General features: G+C 45.2%; 1 protein-coding gene and 1 long non-coding RNA gene across 9 annotated transcripts in view; one reads left to right on the top strand and one right to left on the bottom strand.

Annotated features, from left to right (window-relative positions):
* The window catches only part of PRDM1 (PR/SET domain 1), a 111,749-nt gene extending 94,962 nt beyond the window's left edge, over positions 1-16,787 (top strand). For all 8 annotated transcript variants that reach the window (XM_066994469.1, XM_066994468.1, XM_066994467.1 and 5 more), the window contains 5 exons: positions 398-517; positions 3,631-3,883; positions 11,669-12,777; positions 13,088-13,216; positions 13,635-16,787. In XM_066994469.1, coding sequence (XP_066850570.1) covers positions 398-517; positions 3,631-3,883; positions 11,669-12,777; positions 13,088-13,216; positions 13,635-14,210 — 2,187 coding nt within the window. In that variant the 3' untranslated portion in view covers positions 14,211-16,787. The remainder of the gene's footprint in view (positions 1-397; positions 518-3,630; positions 3,884-11,668; positions 12,778-13,087; positions 13,217-13,634) is intronic.
* On the bottom strand, positions 16,196-20,809 carry LOC136790467 (uncharacterized). The gene is made up of 2 exons (XR_010830432.1): positions 18,374-20,809; positions 16,196-16,953 (listed from the first exon to the last, which is right to left on the bottom strand). It is a non-coding gene; the product is annotated as an uncharacterized lncRNA (long non-coding RNA).
* Positions 20,810-21,565: the final 756 nt, after the last annotated feature.

The following is a 21,565-nucleotide window of genomic DNA, read 5'->3' as shown; positions in this document are numbered from 1 at the left end:
GTGGTAGCTGTGAAGTGATTGATAGTTCTTGAATATTTTTGTTTGCTGGAACTACACTTTTGGGGGTTGCCTTTGATAGGAAAAATAACTTTTGAAGGTATTTGACAGTCTGTAGATTTCGTTTACTGTTTCTTCTTGTAACTGTATTTCCACAAAACAAATTTTTCAGGCTGTATTCATCTTTGTCTTCTATATGCTCGGTAAGATGTTAGTATCTAACAAACCTGCTCATTATCATGTACAATGTGGTTTTTAAGTATATCTGTTTTGCTGAGCTGTCACTAAAAATTTGTTGCATTAGTTGTTTAACCTTCTAACTTCGGGGGGCAGGGGAGAGGAAGGAAAAATTTTCGATTTCTGCTGGCAATGGACTGACCCTGTGCTGCTCTTCTTGTAGGTCACTGGAGTTATAAGCAAAGAGTACATCCCAAAAGGAACGCGCTTTGGACCCCTGGTAGGAGAGATCTATACCAGCAATACGGTTCCCAAGAATGCGAACAGAAAATACTTTTGGCGGGTAAGCAGGAAAAAACAGCACCATGTTGTTGCAGTAAGCAGATCACTAAATGAGTACAGCTGAAAAGCTGGGTCACTTCCTGCTTCAGACCTGCGTGAATGCAGGGGGCAACTTCTGTACACTGCTGCCACGCACAAGCAGAGTGAATGTGGTGAGCTGAGTAAAAGCCTGGCTGTCTTGGATATAGGGGCTCTGTGGGTGGAGAGAGCAGGGGAGATGCCCGGCCCTTCCTGGTTGTGTCCCCTGAAACAAATTGGTGCTTGGTCGGATAAAGAAATAGTTCTGCTGCTGGCTGTAGGGGCAGGTTATTTTGCATTTCTTCACATGAAATGTTCACATGATAGAAAGTCATTCTTGTTTATGCAAATGTCGCTTATACCTAATTTTTTCAGCTATTAAGAAGCTGTGAAAGTACTTGCATAATATGTTTTTTTTCTGGAATCATGGTATATTTTATAGCATTTTTTCCTGGGTGTTGAATAGAACTACTATAACACAGAGGTGGTGATCTTCAGCATGTATCATTCAAGTTGTAGGCTTTTCTAGTATGCTTCAGAAAGCGTTAAAAGAGCAGCCCATGGATCTTAGTGAAGAGAAAATTCATTAATGGCAAACAAACATTAGAGGTGATGCCTAATTCCTACTTTGCATTATAAGCTGGAAGAGAACAACAGCCAACTTGTTTTGGCTTGGGAATTCTGTGCTGGGGAATATGCTCCCAGTTTATCAATTAACATAATCCTCAGTTTCCTTTGCAGACCCATTATTAATTGTTAGAGAACATTCCTTCAGCCCCGTCTTCTCCCATGGATTTGTTTTGCTGCCTTCTAGCCATTTAGGTTGTGTCTAAATCAGTGGATTTGGGAGTACATCCAAGCCTCTGTGCCCAGGTGCCTGCCTGCCGTAGCAACATCCCAACCTCACATCCAGGTGAAACCCAGGGCAAGCACCAGCATTCCCCACACCCCGCTCTTCCTGCCTAATTGCATCATTTTGGTTTTCTCAGATCGTCCTCATGCGATGTAATACAGCATTGCACAGGCAGTAATTTGCATGAGTATTCTTGCAAAGCAGGCAGCTGTTTTCGCATTCGTAAGGCTACGAAAATTTTCTTTTAGCTGAAGTTTTTGGGAGCTTGCGTCTGACGTAGAAAAGGATTGGTGTGCTCCCCTAGCCCTGCCAGTGATACTGCAGACTCTGAGGAGAGGGGCTGCTAGCCATCTTGCTTCATTCATACCTGGCAGCGAGAAAGACGACATCATTTTCGTGATGTGATTTTAAGCCTGAATGCGGGGGGATCCTCGGGAATAATATCCTAGGAGCCATCTAAGCGTCATTAAATTCCCTGTCGTAACCTCTTGACTGATGCACGACACGCTGCTGCACCAGAGATTAATTCTTTCCTAGGGGTCTGAAGCAGGCCTGCGTATGGGAAGGAAAATGTGGGAGATGGCTTCTTGCCGCCTGTCACTGACTGCACACATGCGGGGCTCGCTGGTGGGAGCGGGAAGACCCGCGGCACACGCGGGGGGACGCTCAAGGCAAGCGGGGCTGCCCGGGGCCACCGTCATTTCTGGGAACCGTGCTGTGACTCAGCACATCTGCCCTCGTCTTCCCCAGAAGAGGTGGGAGCCGCTGGGGCGGCGGGGCATACGCCGACCCTCGCCGGGCCCGATCCACCATCTCATCTTATCCCATCCCCAGCTCCGGGGAGCGGCCGGGGCTGGCGTTGAGCGCCACAGCCCCGCGCCGTTCCTGGAAGTTTGCGAGCGGAGCAACCTGAAGGCTCCTCTTGAGACAGCAGAAATTCACCCGGCTCCCTTCCATTTTCTCATAACAAACACACCGCAAAATCTCTCGCAGGCCGCTTTGATGAGGCCACATGTATTTCCCCCTTCTCGGTTTACAGGAAGTTACTCTTAAAGAAAGTGATTCTGGTGTTTACGGCCCGCGTTAAAGGGCAAGGCCGCCTCGTCCCTCTGCGCCCGCGGCTGTCGGGGAGGCGAGGAGAGGGCCCAGCGGACCCCGTCCCAGCGGATCCTGGTGCAGGCACAAAGGCAGGATCAGGCTGCCCAGTGTTTTCCTCCCCGAGATAAGCTGTATCTCTCCTTCCGAAAGGCATTTCCTGCCCAGGGAGGCTCGTCTTGGGGTAGGCTGCTCCCTTCGTTTGGTCATTTATTTGGTGAAACTGGGGAACCCCGTTTCATCCAGCGTGGAGCCACTTCTCCCCGAGAGCAAGGGATGTGTCCTTAACAAACATTTCTCCTGGAGTTTTTTTTTTTTTTTCCTAAATGCTTCTTTTATTTTCCCTCTTTAAGAAAGAGTGGCTTCTCCCACTGGTTGGGACTTTCTCCCCCAAGCTGCTGAGCAGCGTTTAGCTCCACATTTTCGTTCCTCTCTGTGGAACAAGCCAGAGCGTGTCCCTCGATAGGAAAAGTGACTTCTCATCGACTGGCCCCTTTCCAGGTCTTCGCTAAGTTATGGCAGGTGAAGTTCATCTCTGCCTCGCCCAGCCTTTCTACAAAAGGGCTACAGTCCAACTATGAGCAAGTGTTGCTTTAGGACTCTGGGGGGGGTGGAGGATGTTTGCATAGTTTAAACCTTTGGGCGGGGGTGGTAGGAAACTGCAAGTACAGAGGCCATAGAAAAAGGCGAGAAAGACTCTGACGTAGCACAGCCAGTCAGTCTTATACACAGGTGACTCAAAGCATTAATGCAAGCACGCACTCAGACCTGCAGTCATTAGCATCACCCACTTGTTCATCACAGCACCAGGAAAAGGACTCTAAGGCAGATTGTTCACGCAGGGAGAGTACTTTGTGTTTCAGATTTTGTGTCTGATTTGTCCACACTAGCCGAGACGCAAAGGCTGAGTAGAAATGGAAAAGGTAGCTGTGTACTTCTTGCCTTTGAATAAGCACTTCTTTTCTTAACACAGAGGATATCATACATGGAATAGGAAGAAACCCCGCTTGAATTCTTACTTCAGAAATATCTGCTCACGTTTTTTTTCTATTAAAAAAAAAGCTTATCATTTTTCCACTCTGGACTCTGTGCACACATGTCGTATATTATGCATATATATAATCATAGGCACTTCCTCTCTGTTCCAGATCTATTCAAGTGGTGAGCTTCACCACTTCATTGATGGATTTAACGAGGACAAGAGCAACTGGATGCGTTATGTAAACCCTGGCTACTCCGTTCAGGAACAGAACTTGGCAGCCTGTCAGAATGGAATGAACATCTACTTCTACACTATCAAGCCCATCCCTGCCAACCAAGAGCTGCTTGTGTGGTATTGCCGAGACTTTGCAGAGAGGCTGCACTATCCCTCCTCCAGAGAGCTGACAATGATGAACCTCAGTAAGTGGATTACAGTATAAACAAAGAATGCTAGTAATGTCTCTTCTGCCTGTATGATCTAATAATAAGTTGTATAATTACATAGCTGCATCATCTGTTGTGTCACAGTAGGTAGCTTGGAGTGGAAAAGGGGAATTAAAAAAAAAAAAAGAGCACAACAGAATGGATCTCTGTGCGTGTTCAAATGTAAACAGATTTTCAAAAATCTCAACAGTTACTTTTTTATAATCTTTGTATTATCTGATGAAATTCTGGACAGACAACCTGAAAATATCCTCTCCCTTCAGAACTGTAGATGTTGGTTCACATGCAGACTTTTAAGTCCAGACCTTGTAGTACATTGGGCAAAAATCTGCTTTGATAGCATATACTGAAGGCTTTCCAGTCATTTTTCCGAAGTGCTGCCCTTACTGTACAAGGAAGTGGCCATGTAACGTGACTGTCTAGGTGTCGACAAAAGATATGTTGACTATATAATGTTCTTCAGGTCTTGTATCTAAGGTTACTTATCTTCTCGGAGAAAACCTCATGTGGTCTTCTCATCTGGTTACTCATTTTTTAAGCTCAGAAAATACTTCTGTCCCCATTTCTTGGCTGCATACTGCAGCTTTCATTTTCTGTTCAAAAATAATAGCAGGGGGGAAGAGGTATTTCCAGGAGTTTATCTCTGGGTTCCGCTGTGGTTTCTGACCATTTCCAGCGTCAGTGCTCTACTCATAGCATTAATCACTGCATAGCATCTCACTCAGAGCCCCTTGAAGAGAGGGACTGATTCCTGCTGACTTCATATCCAATTCTAAGGCTTCCTTGCCTCCTGTTAGCTGCTCTGAGATCCAGCAGAGCATTCTTTTGTCCTTCTGCCAGCACCTACGCTGAAATTTGAAGCAAAAACTGCTAGCAAATTTTTTTTATATAAAGGGCTCTTGGCTGTTATTTGGCAACAAATAATGGGTTATAAAGTATCAGTGTTACTTTGGGGGTCATTAGAGCTGAAATGTAACCCTGCATCATGAAAATGACATCACAGATTGAAATTAAGCAAAAGGACATCTGTCTTCCATGAATGTCTCCCTTTCACCAGGTTTTGGTCTTCCTCTTTCCCTACTAAATGTAACACACTATAGAAGAAAATTTACTTTCTTTTTATAGCAGAGGGAAGGGGAAGAGGGATGTCCTATCCTTCTGTATTCCCTGTTCAAGAAATATCTCACTGATTCTGTCATCTTTGCACATGTGTCATTTTGACACTCGCTGTGTGGTTTTATTTCCTGATATGATGAACTGTTGGCCTTATATTGGGGCTTGCAGGTGGGACAAGTCAACAACATTAAAGGTTCCCATGGACAAGGAGTTTGCAAAGTTCTAGCCAGAGATGTTTGGACACTAGTGGGGTGGCTATACAAATACAGACACAGTTTACTGCATTGGCTGTTACCTTAAGTTACCTTGCAGGAATAGCGAGGAATGTATTTGCAAAATGTCAACAAATTACCCAGTTACTCTTACTCAGGTCAAAACTGGGGCTGACTGGACATGTGCAGAACATCCCATTCTAATAAAAGTAGATTTAATATGTGGATTTGAAGAGACTGGATCTTAAGCAACAATTGTGTAGCTCAGCCTTAACATTAGAAAGGCCACTCTTTCTAGGCATTGAGGTTAAAGTATCCCTTCTTCTTTTTGAAGATAATGCTGTTTAAACCACTTAGATATTTTATGTTAACTTCTTCCATGCAAAGAAAATAGCAGTTCAGAAAAATGAGCAACAGTTCTTCAGCTTTTTAAGTATCTTCCACCATTAGCAATAGCTCTCACTTTTTTATCCTTTGACTTTGTGACAAACATGTTCAGGCCTGAGGCCTACAGTTAGGCAAGAAACCCTTCATGTACTGGAAGGACTGAGGATTCTTAATGTTTCAGTTCCCTTTCTTGAAAAATATGGAAAAAAATCCAGAGTTCTCTCAAAGATGCTTATTTGCTGATGGGTCTGTAGCCGCAGCACGGGAGGGGGTGTTTTTCTAGCATTAATACTGGAACCAGATGAGTTTAAAGGAAATGTCAGCACTGTGCAGCTCTCTTCTTCCCCTTCCTCACAGGCCACTTCTAGTTAAATCTAAAATTAGCAAGCATCCCACTGCCTCTTCAACCTCTCTAGTGCAAGTTTGTCCCTGGCCTCCTCGCGCTGCATTCACCTATGACTAAAATGCAGAAAGCTTGTCCCTGAATTGTTAACATCCTGCACTGGCTGCAGACGTGGGGCTTTGCCCCTTCAAAACACCTTAACACAGTCTTTGAGGGCAAGATCAGTGCTCGGGGGGACTCTTCCACCAGCCACCTCCTGAGGAAGGCCTTCTCCAGCTGAAAAAATCAGTGATAATTCAGTGTTTCAAAGTGGCATGGCCTCCTTTGGAGGAGCGGCTGAGCATCACCACCTCTCCCAGCTCCTGGCTTCTGGTTTTGGTGCCCTCTGAAGAAGAGAGGCAAAGCTGAGTCTCACCAGAGAGTGAAGACAGGGCTCCTCCATGCTGGGACACACACTGACGGAAGTGTGGCGCAGTGGCACCGCCAGGCCACAACCATGGTGCACTGCTTCTGGCTGTGTCCCTCCTCCATGTCTTGAGGGTGCTGGTGCCCACAGGAGGTTTTAGAGGAGCTGTGCCTTCGCTGGTTACATGAAAGGCCGCCTAGGACACAGACTGATGGAGAACTCCCAGTGTCACCTCAGTTTTACCAACCATAAGCAGGTGCTTTAGGCACCTCAGGGGTTTTGGGATCACAGTCCTGACCTTCAGCACCTCTGATCCTCTCTAAGCACCTGAGCGGAATGGGCCTCTGGGGAAAAATGTATCAGAGAATTTCTCTGGCTTTATTTCCTGTAATTAGTGGCCTCAAAAATGAGAGAACTACCACTTTAGAGCATAAATATATTTACACATCCACATATAACATCTACTTGCCTCTGTAACAGCAAACTTTCAAATTAAAGGTAACTTCTCTAGCGTTAGTTCATTTGCACCGTAGAAGGAAAGCATCCAGATCCAAGACAGCAATTAGGCATGAACTTAGTTACGGGTTTAACCATGTCCTCTGTGTTTTCTTGAATTGAGGCCTTTGACCCAGTCCTTCAGACGCTGAAGCACACACCTACCTGCATGGCCATGATTAGCTCCGAGTGGAGCTACGTAACCTCGAGTAGATGCTAAAGTGCCTGCAAGGGTTGCACAACAGTGGTAGAAGCAAGACTCCACTCTGTCCTGGGGGAAGAAACTGAGTCTCATTTCAACACATTCCCTTTTCCTTTCTGCCTGTTTTGAGACTACTCATGTTATTTTCCATCAAAGTTTGAGACCTTCAGACATCGTGATGTTGTGCAGTAAATGGTTTTAAGTGTGATGGGAAGATTTCTGTGTCCTGCTGGCCAAAAAAATTAGTCTTTGTAAATTGTTACGTGTGATTAACATCATTCCAGTGGGCCTTTAGATCAACTTTTTGTCTGTGATAGGCATTTGGATTAATAAACAGACCGAGGAAATTTGCTTAGGGTTCCCCATTATCTAGCATTTCATTCCTACTTATCATAACAGCATTATTTTGGGAAGGAGGGTGGAGAGGGTAACAGTGTTTTTTTATTTCTAAAAACAAAATACAATTGCATTGACTCAGGACATGACTATTTGATAATAATGTTCACGTATTGCAGTCATATGATGCAACTTCCTGCTATTCATGTCATGTTTGTCTCATCAGTCAAGCACAGGCAGGTGACATCTTATTTTGGTCAAGCTTCAGAAAGAAGTTTGAGTTCAGGGAAGATAATTTGCATATTTAGGAAGCATTTGGCAATTTTTTTGTTTCATGAACCGTTTCAGTGAGGTCTTACCTAATCTTCTGTATACTGTGAAGGTTAACTTTTTAATGCTTGGTTTTAAAATGTGATCTATTCTTGCTTTCTTTATGCTGGCCCTCATAAATTTGTCGTTAGCTAAAGCACACCCTTCGCTTTCCCTTTTGTTTATGGTCAGTTTCACTTTCTGGTTTTAAAGCTTTTCTGTTTGGGTTGAGAGGAAACATCTGCATTTGTTTAAAAAGTGCCTACTGGAACCTTCAAAAGGGCTGAGGAAAATGATTTTTAAATGATATAAAAGGTTGTCTTTGCAAAATCTGAAGTTGACTTAATACTGAGGATTACTTGAAGGCTCCTTTAAAGTCCTTCTTTGAGCAAAATGTTTTCAAAGGCATGTCACACTACCTTGGACACATTTAGAAAACAGATGATCAAATTGTAGACTTCTAAATGTTGGTCTCCATTCTCATTTTGAGTGGAAACACTCTTTGTTTTGCCTACTTCACAACTTCGAGGTTCTCTTTCTACTAGCAAAAGAGGTGCTTAATTTAGATCGAAAATGTGAATCGGCATAATTAAGCTTCACCACTCAAAGTGTTCAGTACCATTTCACTCCTGAAATGACTATTGAAATTACTGTCTGCCTACAACCGTTTTTCAAGTTTTTAGAAAAAACAGATCGTTGTTTTTATGAAGCCTTTCTCAGGCTACAGCTAGGAGCTCAAGAAATGAGCAAAACCTACAACGCTGCAGCCGTCTGTGACTGGAACACCCACATTGGAGTGACTTCAGGCAGCCCCTCTGCTCACGTTTTATTAATACTTAAAAGTAACAGGAGTTCTGTCCCTTTTCCTCTCGCACGCACTCACGAATCTCAGATCTGAGCAAATAATCTGTTGACCTCAGTGAGAAGTGGATCAGGCTGCTAAAGAGGCACGTCTGTTGGGTTTTTCCCCCCAGATCAGTAACTTGCAAATGCAACTGCACTATTCTTGTTTTGTCATGAACCTCTTTTCTGTGTGCCTGCCTGACCACAGAAACTAGACAGATCTTGGAAGAGTGTGTGCCTATATTTATTATATATGTGTGTGTTGGGAGGGTGGGAGGGGGAGAGAGATGCATGTTAGGAGAGAGACAGAGACATTATGATCAGTAAGAGCTTAAATCTAAAATCACAAGTTAAAAAAAAAAACACAACACACAAACATTTATAAGAAATAAATCTCTCTAACTTTGAAGTATGTCTCCTTTAAGAGCAACAAGAAAGGTTGTAAACCTCTCAATCAGTTTCAGCCCTGGTTTAAATCCACGTTCAGCATAAAACATCAGAACGTCTCCCTGGCCGCCGCCGTTACATTTGCTTATTTTACATGGTGCTGACACACTTGTTTATATTTTGATCTCTCTGGTGTTCCCAAGTCTTCCTTGTGCTCAGGTAATTGGGGAAAAAGTCAAGAGGAGATTTAGGGAGCAAAGATAACTTACAAGCTAAAGAGGGTTGTCACAGTTAGACTTGAAAAATAATCTTTAAATATTGTGATTTCTGTCTGCACGTGGAAATGAATAGGAGGGAAAGCTTTGCTGGGCACTTTGAAGGGAAAGAAAGAGCCATTATTTTCAGTCTGTCCAGTGGGGACGTCGAGCGGGCGGCTGCGCACAAAAAGTTGTGTTCTCCATGTGAGCTTCCTCTCTGTCACTCGCGGGCTCGCACCGGCACATCAGGCACGCACGTCCCCACCCTCGGCTCTACCCTTGTGACAGCGAGAGCGAGTCGTTCCTCCAGCTCAGGCGTCTGGGTTTCTCTATCACTTTCCAGCACTGCTGGCACTTCTCCTTCCTCTTCCCCTCCCCCACGATTTATTTTTTTTTTCTGTAAAAAAGAAAAGTGTCAATTTGAGCTTCCTGCTTGACAGACCCCACAGAGAAACCAATACAGGACTGATAAGGTGGTATTTATCTCTTTATTCTGCTGCGAGGCTTCACAAGTCTGCCCCCCCCCCCCCCCCCCCCAGCTTTCAATACTTCCCAATCCCGATACTTCCCGTTGCTGATAGTGTCACTGGGAATGTTTGCTCAGAGATGCTGGTGTGGTGACAGGCAGCTGATAAGAAGGTGTAGATAACGTTATCCACACTGCCGTTGCAGAGCTTCTTAGACCTAGTAGGACCTAGCTGTCATACCCTAAAATCCGAGCAGGCATTTAGAAAATTAGTTACTAGTCCATGGGTACAGACAAAATTGCAAAAGAAAGCAAATGGTTTCTAATGCCAGACAACGACCTGTTGTAGGTTTGCTTGTGAAGTGGCTCTGAATTAAACTTTAACATCAAGAAAAGTAATTGGGGAGCTATCTGCACACTTGTGGGTGTATGTGCTTGCTGTGCGACACACCCTGTATTTTATCATAAATATTTTAACTGGCCATATTTATGTTCAATTGCATTTTGTCGCAACTCGAAAATAGGCAAACCGCCCGCCTATCTCAAACTAAATTTGCTTGCTATAAGGCTGTTCGAAAAAAAAAAAAAAGATGCTACTGTGAAAGCGGGTTGCTGTGAGCAGGAGCATGCTTTTGAAAGCAGCTGTTTTCTTGGATACGTTTAATAAATGGCTGTTTCTTTGCCTTATAGGGTAATGTTGCCAAATGATAGATTCCGTGAGGGTAGTGAATAGTGAAGCAAAGAATCTGCGTTGAAAGCGGCGTGGTCATTGCCTTTTCCCATCTTCCTCACGGGGTTTAGCTGGTCCTCCCAAAAATTAGAAACAACTGTTTCTCACCCCAGTTAGCGAAGTAAGAACAGTCAGTCACAAAAGTAGAAGTTTGGCTAAAGGGCCGCAACGCTTTCAAGTCACATACCTTCGGCATTGACTTGTACCTCCTGATGGAAAACTTTGCACATAAGCTAACCACAAATGCGAAACCTTCTCGTAGTTTTTCCCCTATAATAAAACATCTTACAAGTCGTCATTTCAAGATTATATAACTATTAACTTTGGGAGATTAGATAAAAGCAGAATTCTTTTTCTATCCTTCAGTGTTCTGTTTGTATATTATTATGTCCAGATAACAAGGTAGAGTCTTTGAATACAAATAAACAGTGTATGTGCTGAACAGAGCCAAATGATGATAGCTTCTACTTCTTTCTAAATGCGCGTTTCTTTTTCTTTTTTTCTTTTTAAAGTACATTTCAACTTAAGCTGGAGCCGACCAGTCTTGCTTTCTTTTGCTTTGCTTCAGCATTTTTTTATAAAGTACAGCTGTAAGCAGAGGAGTTTTGCATAGACTGAATGCCACAGAAATCTGCAGTAAATAGTCTGCTTTGTTGTAGATGTTCCTAAGCAGTATATTTAATGAGTAATGATCTGTTTACTGATGGAGAATACCTTCTCTTTGAAGAAGGCTTTCATCCTAGCCAGCCATGGTTTTTTTGGTACTGTAAGTAATTGAACTGGCTGGTGAAGTGACTGCTGCGGTTTGGCAAAAGCTGATTTGTCATGCCTTGTTATTTCAGTAAGGAACATTTCTGGGAGCTTGAGTTCTGTAAAGTCCTTCTGGTAAACCTGTACTGTGAACAAATGCTTGTTACCGCATTTATTAGAAATACAGCTTAAAGAGATATCCAGCAGTGAAGCTAGTCAAATTTAAGGGGAAAGAAAGGTGAAATCAGTTTGCAAAGAAGAGACTATCACTCTGCAAATGAATCATCATCCAGATCTGTACATACTGCTGATGTCCCTGAAATTAACAATGCTTTTTATTAACGCTTCAAACTAGCAGGCATTTCTTTATACAGAAGTTAATTTTTTGGGGAGTTAAATGATTTTTCCTCTCTGACAGTGGCCCGTCCTTCCCACTAAACTTGTAGGAGTTAGCCTGTGTTTTGAAAAGAGATAATAATGGTGACTTATCTAAATAATCATTATCGTGTCTCTGTATTTCAGCACAAACACACGTTAATCCAAAGCAGCACAGTGCTGATAAAGATGAGCTCTATCAGAAAAGCATCCCAAAGAAGGAGCACAGCGTGAAAGAAATCCTGAAAATGGAATCCAATCCTCCAAAGGGAAAAGACTTCTTCCAGACCAACATTTCACCAGTTACTCCAGAAAAAGACTTGGATGACTTGCGTAAGAACTATAGCCCAGAGAGGTGTTTCTTCCCTCGAGTTGTCTACCCAATCCGACCTCACATTCCAGAAGACTATCTGAAAGCTTCCTTAGCATATGGGATGGACAGACCCAGCTACGTTACTCACTCGCCCATCCAGTCATCTACTACACCAAGTCCTTCTGGGAGGAGCAGCCCAGACCAAAGTTTAAAAAGTTCAAGCCCTCACAGCAGTCCAGGGGTCACAGTCTCACCTCTGGCACCTACGTCCCAGGAGCACAGAGAGTCGTACTCTTACTTGAACGGATCCTACGGCTCAGAGGGCTTGGGGTCTTATCCTGGATATGCACCCCCCAGCCATCTCCCGTCTGCCTTTCTACCGTCCTATAACCCCCACTACCCCAAATTTCTGTTACCTCCATTCAATATGAGCTGTAATAACCTGAGCGCTTTGAACAATATCAATGGCATCAACAATTTCAATCTCTTCCCGCGGATGTATCCTCTCTATGGCAACCTACTCAGCGGAGGTAGCCTTTCCCACCACATGTTGAACCCCGCCACGCTCCCCAGTTCACTGCCCAGCGAAGGAGGCCGTCGTTTGCTGCAGCCTGATCATCCAAGAGACTTCCTCATACCAGCACCTAACAGTGCCTTCTCTATCACAGGCGCTGCTGCCAGCATGAAGGACAAGCCGTGCAGCCCCACCAGCGGGTCACCCACAGCTGGTACAGCAGCCAGTTCAGAACACATAATGCAACCTAAACCTACCTCAGTGGTGTTGGCCGCCACCGGCGGTGAAGAAGCCATGAATCTCATTAAAAGTAAGAGGAATGTGACTGGTTACAAAACCCTCCCATACCCACTGAAGAAGCAGAACGGGAAGATCAAGTACGAATGCAACGTTTGCTCCAAGACCTTTGGCCAGCTCTCCAATCTGAAGGTAGGCAGTGGAAAATAAGGTACACAAGCCTCCTTGGAAGGCTCTGATTTCTCCCTTTGGGTTCTCTGGGAAAAGCAGGTACAGGCCTCCCGTGTTTGTTGGGCTGTTTATCAGTCTGGGCCTAATACTGCATCTCCCACCAAGAAAGAACGGTTGCAGAGATAATGCCTTGATATTGACGCCACCTAATTAACTAGATAGCAGTGCATCTTGGCAATGGGAGGCTTCTGCTAACTTTAGGAAACATCTGAAAGTGCTTTCATTGTGGGACTGGAAACTGCAAATTGTTAATTGCTTTGTTTCTCCCTAGGTGCACCTCCGAGTACACAGCGGAGAGAGACCATTTAAATGCCAGACCTGCAACAAGGGCTTCACCCAGCTGGCTCACCTCCAGAAGCACTATCTGGTACACACAGGAGAAAAACCCCACGAGTGTCAGGTATGTAACACACCACAGAGACAACTTCCCTCGGAGGCCGAAGGGGTGCCAGGGCTCGTGCCCTCCTTGCCCTGTGTGCACAACCCACCTGGCGGGCTGCCTGACAAGCTGCCCAGGATTCAAATCCATGCCACAGCTGTTTCCAGCCCTGCTGCTTCAGTGTCTGTGAGACAGCAGAGTTGCCTTTAGCCTGCTAGGGCAGCATCCATCCACCTGATACGGTTTTGCCATCAGCCATACTCGAAATGCTCTTCAGCAATATTTAAATAAAAAAGGTGGGGATTTTTTTTCCCCCGGTGAGAAAGTGTGAAGATATAAAAAGCCGCAGCTTCATCCTGCTGTCTCGTCCTAGGTGTCTGTGATCTAAACACAAAATCCCCTCCCACTCACTCACTGTTTCTCTGCCACCCCCCATTAGGTTTGTCACAAGCGGTTCAGCAGCACCAGCAATCTCAAAACCCACCTGCGGCTCCACTCTGGAGAGAAGCCTTACCAGTGCAAGCTGTGCCCAGCCAAATTCACCCAGTTTGTGCACCTGAAGCTGCACAAGCGTCTCCACACGCGGGAACGTCCCCATAAATGCATCCACTGCCACAAGAGCTACATTCACCTCTGCAGCCTCCAGGTCCATCTGAAGGGCAACTGCCCGGTCGCCCCTGCCTCCGGCCTCTCAATGGAGGACCTGAATCGAATCAATGAGGAGATCGAGAAGTTCGACATCAGTGACAATGCCGACAAGTTGGAAGAAGTGGAGGACAATATCGACTTAACATCGGTTGTGGAGAAGGATATACTGACCATGCTCAGAAGGGAAATGGAAGGAGCTAATCTCAAAGTATCTTTACAGAGGAACCTGGGAAATGGACTTATCTCCTCAGGATGCAACCTTTACGAGTCTTCGGATATGTCAATTATGAAGTTGCCTCACGGTCACCCACTACCTCTGTTACCTGTAAAGGTCAAGCAAGAAACAGTTGAACCAATGGACCCTTAAGACTTTTTGGCAAAGTGATTTTTTTTTATTTATGACTTGGCAAGTCAGGGTGCCTGTAGCAATTGCTTGTACATAGTTTCAATGCTGCAAAGCAATCTTGGCTTACAGTAGTTTCCCTACGCTCTACAGCTGAAAGAAGGAACTCCAAAGTTACTGTTTTCTCAGGGCATAAAAAGAGGCAAAGGACTGTGCATTGCCTCGCCAGTTACTAAAAGACAATCATCTATCCATAATTATTTTTTCAATGATAGTACTTCATAATTTATTATGCAATTTATCATTCTAAAAGCAATAATTAGAAAAATGTTTACAATGACTGGAAAATTCATTGTAATTTTTACTTTAAATGTTTTTATTTTTTGTTTTATGGCCATTCTTTGTAGATATTTTTTCTGCACATCTGTTTTAAGAACCTAAGATTGGGGTTTCAGTAACCGTGTTTTATGTACCAGTGTCTTTTAAACAAATGTGGTTTTTTGCATTGCCAAAGTTGGACATTTGACATACAGAATCCTAGATCAGTTGGTTTGAAAAAAAATGCCGTGTACTTTTATGTGCAAATCACCCCATTGGGATTGAAAAAGAAAAAAAAAGAGTAAGAAAAGGGTAGCAGCAAGCAGAGAAGAAACTGGTTCCCCAGCCTCTCTGAGGATGGGAGAGAGATTCTTCTACCTGCAGCTCTACCCGGAACAGATGTGGCACAGCAAACACCTACCTGCCATGGACAATACCACAGGTTTTTAGAAAACAGCTATAGCCCCACACCTCGTCATGTAACTTTATGACCAAAGGAATGCATCAGCTCAAAGTGGCTCTTTCAAAATTAAATATCACTTACATTCTCCTATTCCAACAGCAGTTTAAAAGCAAACACACCATTATTCTTAATATTCTGCCTAAAAGGAGTCTTTTGGCAGATTTCTTTCTTCTCTCTCTCTCTCTCTCTCTTTTTTTTTTTTTTTTGTTTTGCCCAGAGCCTTCCAGGGATAAAATAAATAAATAAATAATGGTCAGATTCCCTGAGAATTAAGGGGTTTGGTTTTACTTGTGTTTTCCTCTCCCGCTTTGCCTGGGTAGAAGTGGGGAACAAAGTCCTTTTCTGGCACATACATTTTTTTTCTTTCTTCCTGTACAACTCAGATTTTTCTCAGTATTTGTGTTTGTACATTTTGTGGTTAATTTAATTAAAGAAGAAAAGGGCATTGCAAAGTTGTTGAACAACAATTACCTCAGTGCTTGTGTCCAGTGGTGCAGACGTTGCTGTTTTATCTAAATGCTTTGCTACTTTAGAGAAGAAACCAAAATGTGCACAGGGAAAGATAGAATGCACGTCCTTTTATCTTTTTGTTTTGCTAAGCCCAAAGATGATATGGTGACATTTGAGGTGTAGCAAAGAACACATGTATATTTATAGATATATTTATACCACTATACTATATATGTATATGTATATATATTTATACCACTTAAGTTGTGAGCCAAACCATGTAATAAAACTTATTTTTCATCTAAGTGTGAAAATCAAATGTTATCCAGTTTTGCATATTACCAGTGACCTCAAAACCAGAAGGTTGTACTAAGGCATTTATCACTTGCAAGTGCACATGCACAGTTGTCCATGTGAAGCCTGAACTTGCAAAACGCCTGATGTGAAAACCATCATTCACACGGGGAGTCTCAGCAAATTCAGTGGGAAATACCATGTTTGCAGGACCGGGGTCTCCGGTCCCCTGCTCTCCTGGCACTGTACACTGGGGGGAAGAGGCGGGTGGTCAGTGAACAAGCAGCCAGAAAACTTAACCAAAAGAACTTGAAAAGAAGCCAAATACTACCCGTGGGTGGTGTAAGTACAGAACAGTGAAGGATAGGCTGAGAGTTAGTGGGGATGAGCCCCTAATCTCGTTTTGCCCTGCCGTTAACGAGTTGCATGGTCAACTCACGTAAATCTAAGTAGCGTTATTACAGTCTTCCCCGCCAGTTGTATCTGTCTGTTTATATTCTTATAAATTTTAAGGTCTCCTGCTTCATCAGTCCAGGATTTGGTGATTTTTTTTCCCCATCAAACTATTTTAATGCCTTCTGTTTAAGACAAACAATCTTGACATACACGTCTCTTTACACAGCTTTTGAAGGACTACAGTTCATTACATTTCCACTCCTACAACTTGTGAGGCTGACATCTTTTAAATGTAGCAATAGTTCATAAATATAGTACTTACTTGTAGGATAAACCAAAGTATCACTACTCTGTCACTGGACACACACTTTTCCTATATTTGCCTGTAGTGCTTTCTTGTATTTGATACAAATTTTACAAGAATTTATATGCATCAGCTTTAAGAATTGTTACTTCTCTTTACTGTTTCCCCCTTCCCTTAGAAGTTTTACATGTGAATGTAGCAACAATCAACAGTGTTTTGGGTTTTTTTTGTCTCTCTTAAGAAAGACTCTGACCAAAGTTAACAGGCTTTTTACTTTGCTAGAACAACAAACTATCATATGTTTACGTATTGGTTTACATCATTATTTATGTGCAAATTGTCAAATGTAAATTAAATATAAGTGTTCATTGCTTTACTGATGCTTCCCTTGTCTTCAATCTCTTTGCACTGACTGCGTGCACAGCTTCGTTCCAGGGCGCCTTCCCCTCCTAGCCGCAAACACACTCCGCGCTGACGGCGATGATGTCTCCAACAATGCTGACTTCTTGCCTTTGTGGGCTCTGATTTTCCATGATTGAAAGCTGCAGACAACAATGCCAGAGCTAAACACCCTGGTTTGTTAATTATAGTACTCTCTTCAGTTGTAGCCAATACCTTAATACATATATATATGTATATATTTAAAATTCGTCAGTGTTTCTATGGAAATACGTGAATGCTATCTGCCTCTCAGATATATGAATAGGGTTCTCATTTACATTTTTCCAAATGATTGTCATTTCTGGCCTGAAACTGTAACCACTGGGACCACAATGACACACTCAAAATGTCAGCATGAGACCACTTAGCCCTGTATCAGCGTGGTGGGAACAGCATTCAAAACAAATGTGGATCTGTTTTCACTGCAAGTGAGATGCGAATATGAACCAAACCTAGGAGAAGGTCAAGTGTCCTTCTCCCACCCCCACCTCCCCAAAAAAAAAAAAAAAAAAACCACTCAGACAAGAAGTAACAACATGCTAGGATGCCTCAGAAAGCGAATTCAACATTTGCTACTCCCATCATTTACTGTGAGATCCAAACCAGAAAGGCCATGTGCTGGCCTTCCCTACCTGAACGTTAAAGAAATAATGTGCCGTCTCATATTGAGACACTCAGAGCTGTACGATGCTTTAAAAGTATTTCACTGTCCTCTTAAAATTCATTTAAACATCTGTCTCAAGAATTTGACATCCTGCCAGCGCAGAGCTGTGGAGTTAAGAAAACCAGAGCTCCGTTGTCATAAACGTGCCAAATGCAGCATGTTATATTCCTATATTCGACAGAGCTATTGCTGTAATAATTTTTTAAAAAAACATAGGATAACCGTTACCGCCATAAATCATACTTCATTACTTGGCAAGGCATTCGTTTGCGCTGGAGAGTTATGTCCTGGGGACACTTGTAAGCTTTAGAAGATGTTTAATAAAACACATTACATAAAAAGACAATGCACATTATAGATCGCAGCCTCGCGAGGCCGAGCACGGCAGCTGGTGCAGTTGTTTCTGGCAGACCCACGGCCAGCTAGAAGTCACCAAAGGAGCGTGATGTGACCAGAAAGGTGGGGAGGGGGTCAGAAAAGACAATGGTGACAACGCCGGGATGGCTAACTGCCTGAGCATGAGGAGATTTGGTTGCTCTTGGTTGGTTTTGGTTATTTTTGGATGAGACCCACAAGGCCGCATGCCCCCTGGAGCTGTTGGCTGGGGCAAGTGACCTTGATGTCCATCTCACGGGCATCGTCACCAAAATTTGGGGACCAAGCGTGACGTGGCAGGGAGAGCAGCATGCGCCACTGCTTTGCTAGCCCGTCTGTCTCACATGGGGGACAGGAAAACGACAGCTGAGAGCGTATCAAACGCAGCTTTAAGGAGGATCCCGCCATTCTGGCTGGTTACAAAGCCCAGTAATCCCAAACGTGGGCAATTACGTGAGGTTGAAGAAGAAAACGTGACTCACCCGCGGGGCATGAGCCCATCCTGCTCCAGTCAGCAGCTGCGGGTACGTGGAGTCGTCCCAACACGTGCTGGCACCGCGCTCCTTGCGGGACGGGACCCAGGCCTTTGCTGTTGTTTAGAGGCATGACATTAGAGTGAGGGAAATAGCTTGGGCCGTAATTAAAGGCAGCCAGGAAGCACTTGGCTAATTACTGCGTGAGCCAGGGCTGAGTGGATGTGGTGCGGCCGGGGAATGCGCCCGTCACAGGGCAGGTATCCGGCAAACAGAGGCTGCAATGGGAGCCTCGGAAAAACTTGCCGACCTGTTCCAGGAGGTTGCCAAAAGGTTTCCCTCCAAAATGGCTGTCCCGTCCCTTCCCACACACGGGATCCCTGTCTGGGCCCTGGCACAGCCGTGAAGCCAGGGCCGGGGAGGGCTGGCAGGGGACACACGGCTGCCTCAGCTGGGATGTGTGGAGCACAGATGGAAATTTTGGAGATCTTCGCTGCCAAGTGCTGACCAGCCCTGTCTGGTTCGTGGGACGGCAGAAAAACATGACTTTTCATCAAGGGCTTGATACTTCCCCAGAAAAATGTGAGTTTAGTTTTTCGTAAGATGCTGAAAAAAGGACATCCTACACACAACACAGCTGCTGCCGTTCAGTTCTCACCAGCAGCATGTGGACGTGCAAACGGCACAGCTTCACATCCATCGAGGCCATGGTCACAGTAACTGCAGTCTGTAGCTGAATAGGTGATATTTTTGAGCATGCTGCACAACTCTACTTTCTCTCATTTTTAACAGAGGTTGGGGAAGACTGCTCAGCAATTCACAGTGGTGCTGGAAGGGGAAGAGGAGGGGGACCACTGAGGCTCACCGAGCCCTTGCTGCCCAGGTGTGTGTGATGGGCACAAAGCTGTGCTCCTGTCCTGCTCCAGAGCGATCAGAGGCTGATTGCATCCCCACCTTCCCCACAACAGCCTGCAGCATGGGCAAGTGGAATGGCGCTCTGTGCAGGAAAACCCAGTGCAGGGAAGACAGGATGATACTTTCCACCGCCAGACAGCACGGGTTTTACCAGCTTGGGTCATTTGGCTCTATGAACTCCAGCCTGGGCAAAGGCTCGCCTAGGCAAGATCTATGCCCCTGGAGCATTGTCAGTGGCAATGGGGCACATTCAGGGGACAGCACACCCCTCAAAAGAGACACCACTCCCCCTGCCCCGCAAGCTGGAGGCCAGGCAGCTCCGTGCCACGTGGGCGCCGTGGCCGTCCCTCACCTCGCTGGGTGCGCGCGGGGAGATGGTTGGGATGCCGAGCCACTTAGGTGGGTGTGACCAAATAGCCCCATTGAAGGGAGCCAAACCAGTATGACTTCCTTATTGTGCAATGATTAATAAGGGCCTTCAGCTCTTCTTCTTTTTTTTTTTTTTTTTTCTTTTTCCATTAATTGTGACTAGGCAAGTCCTTGATCATTTCCTTATCCCAGTACCAAGTGAGATTCCTTACAGCATTCCAGCCCCAAAGTGGCTGCACTTTGCTGGGGAGTGAAGTGATTCGTCTCACACTGAAACCACGCACGGAGAAATAAAACACTGAAGGTCTCTTCCCCACTTTGCCTGTGCTGAGGGATCAACCATCATGATGTGCCGGAGGGGACACAGCATTGGTGCACCTCCCAGATGAGATTACACATTAAGTCCTAACTTAAATGAGCAAAGCAGAGAGGAGCTTTTGGCAGGAAGATGAGCAGGCAGGCAGAAGTCTGTTCAGTACTTTTAGGGTTATAGACTCGGTTCCCAGACTTCTTACATTTTTTTTACGGCAAAACTTTCTGCTTGAGAAGCACCCCTCTGCAATCCGCAGGCAACATTTGCCTTCCCCTGTCCTTAGCCTACCTTGCGCATTCAGGCAGCATTTTTTGAAGGGCAGGTTCTGCGCATATTTACGGGGTAATGCAGACAAGACCTGCTCTTTTTGACAAAGCCCTTTGCAGGCACCATTCCCTCCGCTAGGCCCTTACCAACAAGGGAAGGGTTTGCTTCTGCTGCCTGCGCCGGGGCCGTGTCTGAGGTGGGGACCCACCAGGCTGGGTGGCTCCTTGGAGGGGTTTCGCTGTGCCTGCAACCGGTCACAAAAACAACACAAGCTACAAATGGGGTAGAAACTGTAACCAGGTGTGAAAGGGAGTGAGGATACATGAAAAGTGAAAATTTGCCTTTTTAATAAGCCGTTACAAGTTAGCTGAAGGTTCAGGAGGCAACTCGTGCCGGTGCTTGTAGTCATTCAGAGAGGGCTGAGTGTGTGTGTATGAGTGTGTGCGTGTGTGTTGGTTTTTATTTTATTTTTTTAATGAGACCAAAGGGTGCAGAACGAGGCTCCTTTTCTAACCTGTACTGCAGAAATTTGTGCATGTCTGTAGCTGTGGGTGTTATGTGTTTTCTACTTTGAGTGGTGAGTTTCACTTTGATTCTGCTCTCGAGAGCCGCGGGGACAGTTTGCACTTGCCTTATCAACACAGAATCCAAAGAGTTTCAGCATGCCCCGGCCTCCTGACACTGCAAACTGAGAAAAAGCGCTTCCAGCACAGCCGAGCGAGCAAGGTGATGGCCAGAGGGCTTTTTCTCACCAGAGCATCCCGACCCGCCACAGCCCCGGCGCTCAGCCCTGCTGGGCAGGGCCATACACCGCCTCCAGAGCCACAGCCTCGGCTGTGAGATGCCCTGGGGGAGCTGAGACAGGGCCTTGGGGCTCTTCTACATCCCCATTGCCCCAAAACCCTGAGCACCTCCTGGGGCCCCTGACACCAATGCCCAGCACTGGGGGTCTGGTGTGGGAGGCGCTTGCCCATCCCTGTCTGCCCCCAGGCTGGATCCCTGGACCAGCCCTGTGTAAGCCTGGCCACAAGCTGCTGGCCAAAATTGTGCCCATGACTGGAGATGGCAGCAAGGGCAGGGCCACGAAGGGTGGAAGGGTGTTTCTTGGCTCTTGGGAAGGGGCTCCAGTTTGGCTCCGGAGACTCGTGGCCTTCACTGTGCTCACCCATGCAGCTGATTTCCAAATTATGTTATCTTCACATCTCTTTACTAAAACACCCATCTTAGACTACACACCAACGTCCATGCTACCCACCCAACCACCCCCAGATGGGCCGTGACCAAGAGGTGCCCCACAGCCTCCATCCCTGCACCTCCTCCACAGGGGATCCTGCATG

The sequence above is a fragment of the Anser cygnoides genome, chromosome 3 (assembly GCF_040182565.1).
Source record: "Anser cygnoides isolate HZ-2024a breed goose chromosome 3, Taihu_goose_T2T_genome, whole genome shotgun sequence".
Taxonomy (NCBI): Eukaryota; Metazoa; Chordata; class Aves; order Anseriformes; family Anatidae; genus Anser; species Anser cygnoides.
The sequence above is the reverse complement of the archived record's forward strand: the minus strand, read 5'-3'. Positions and strand labels throughout refer to the sequence as shown.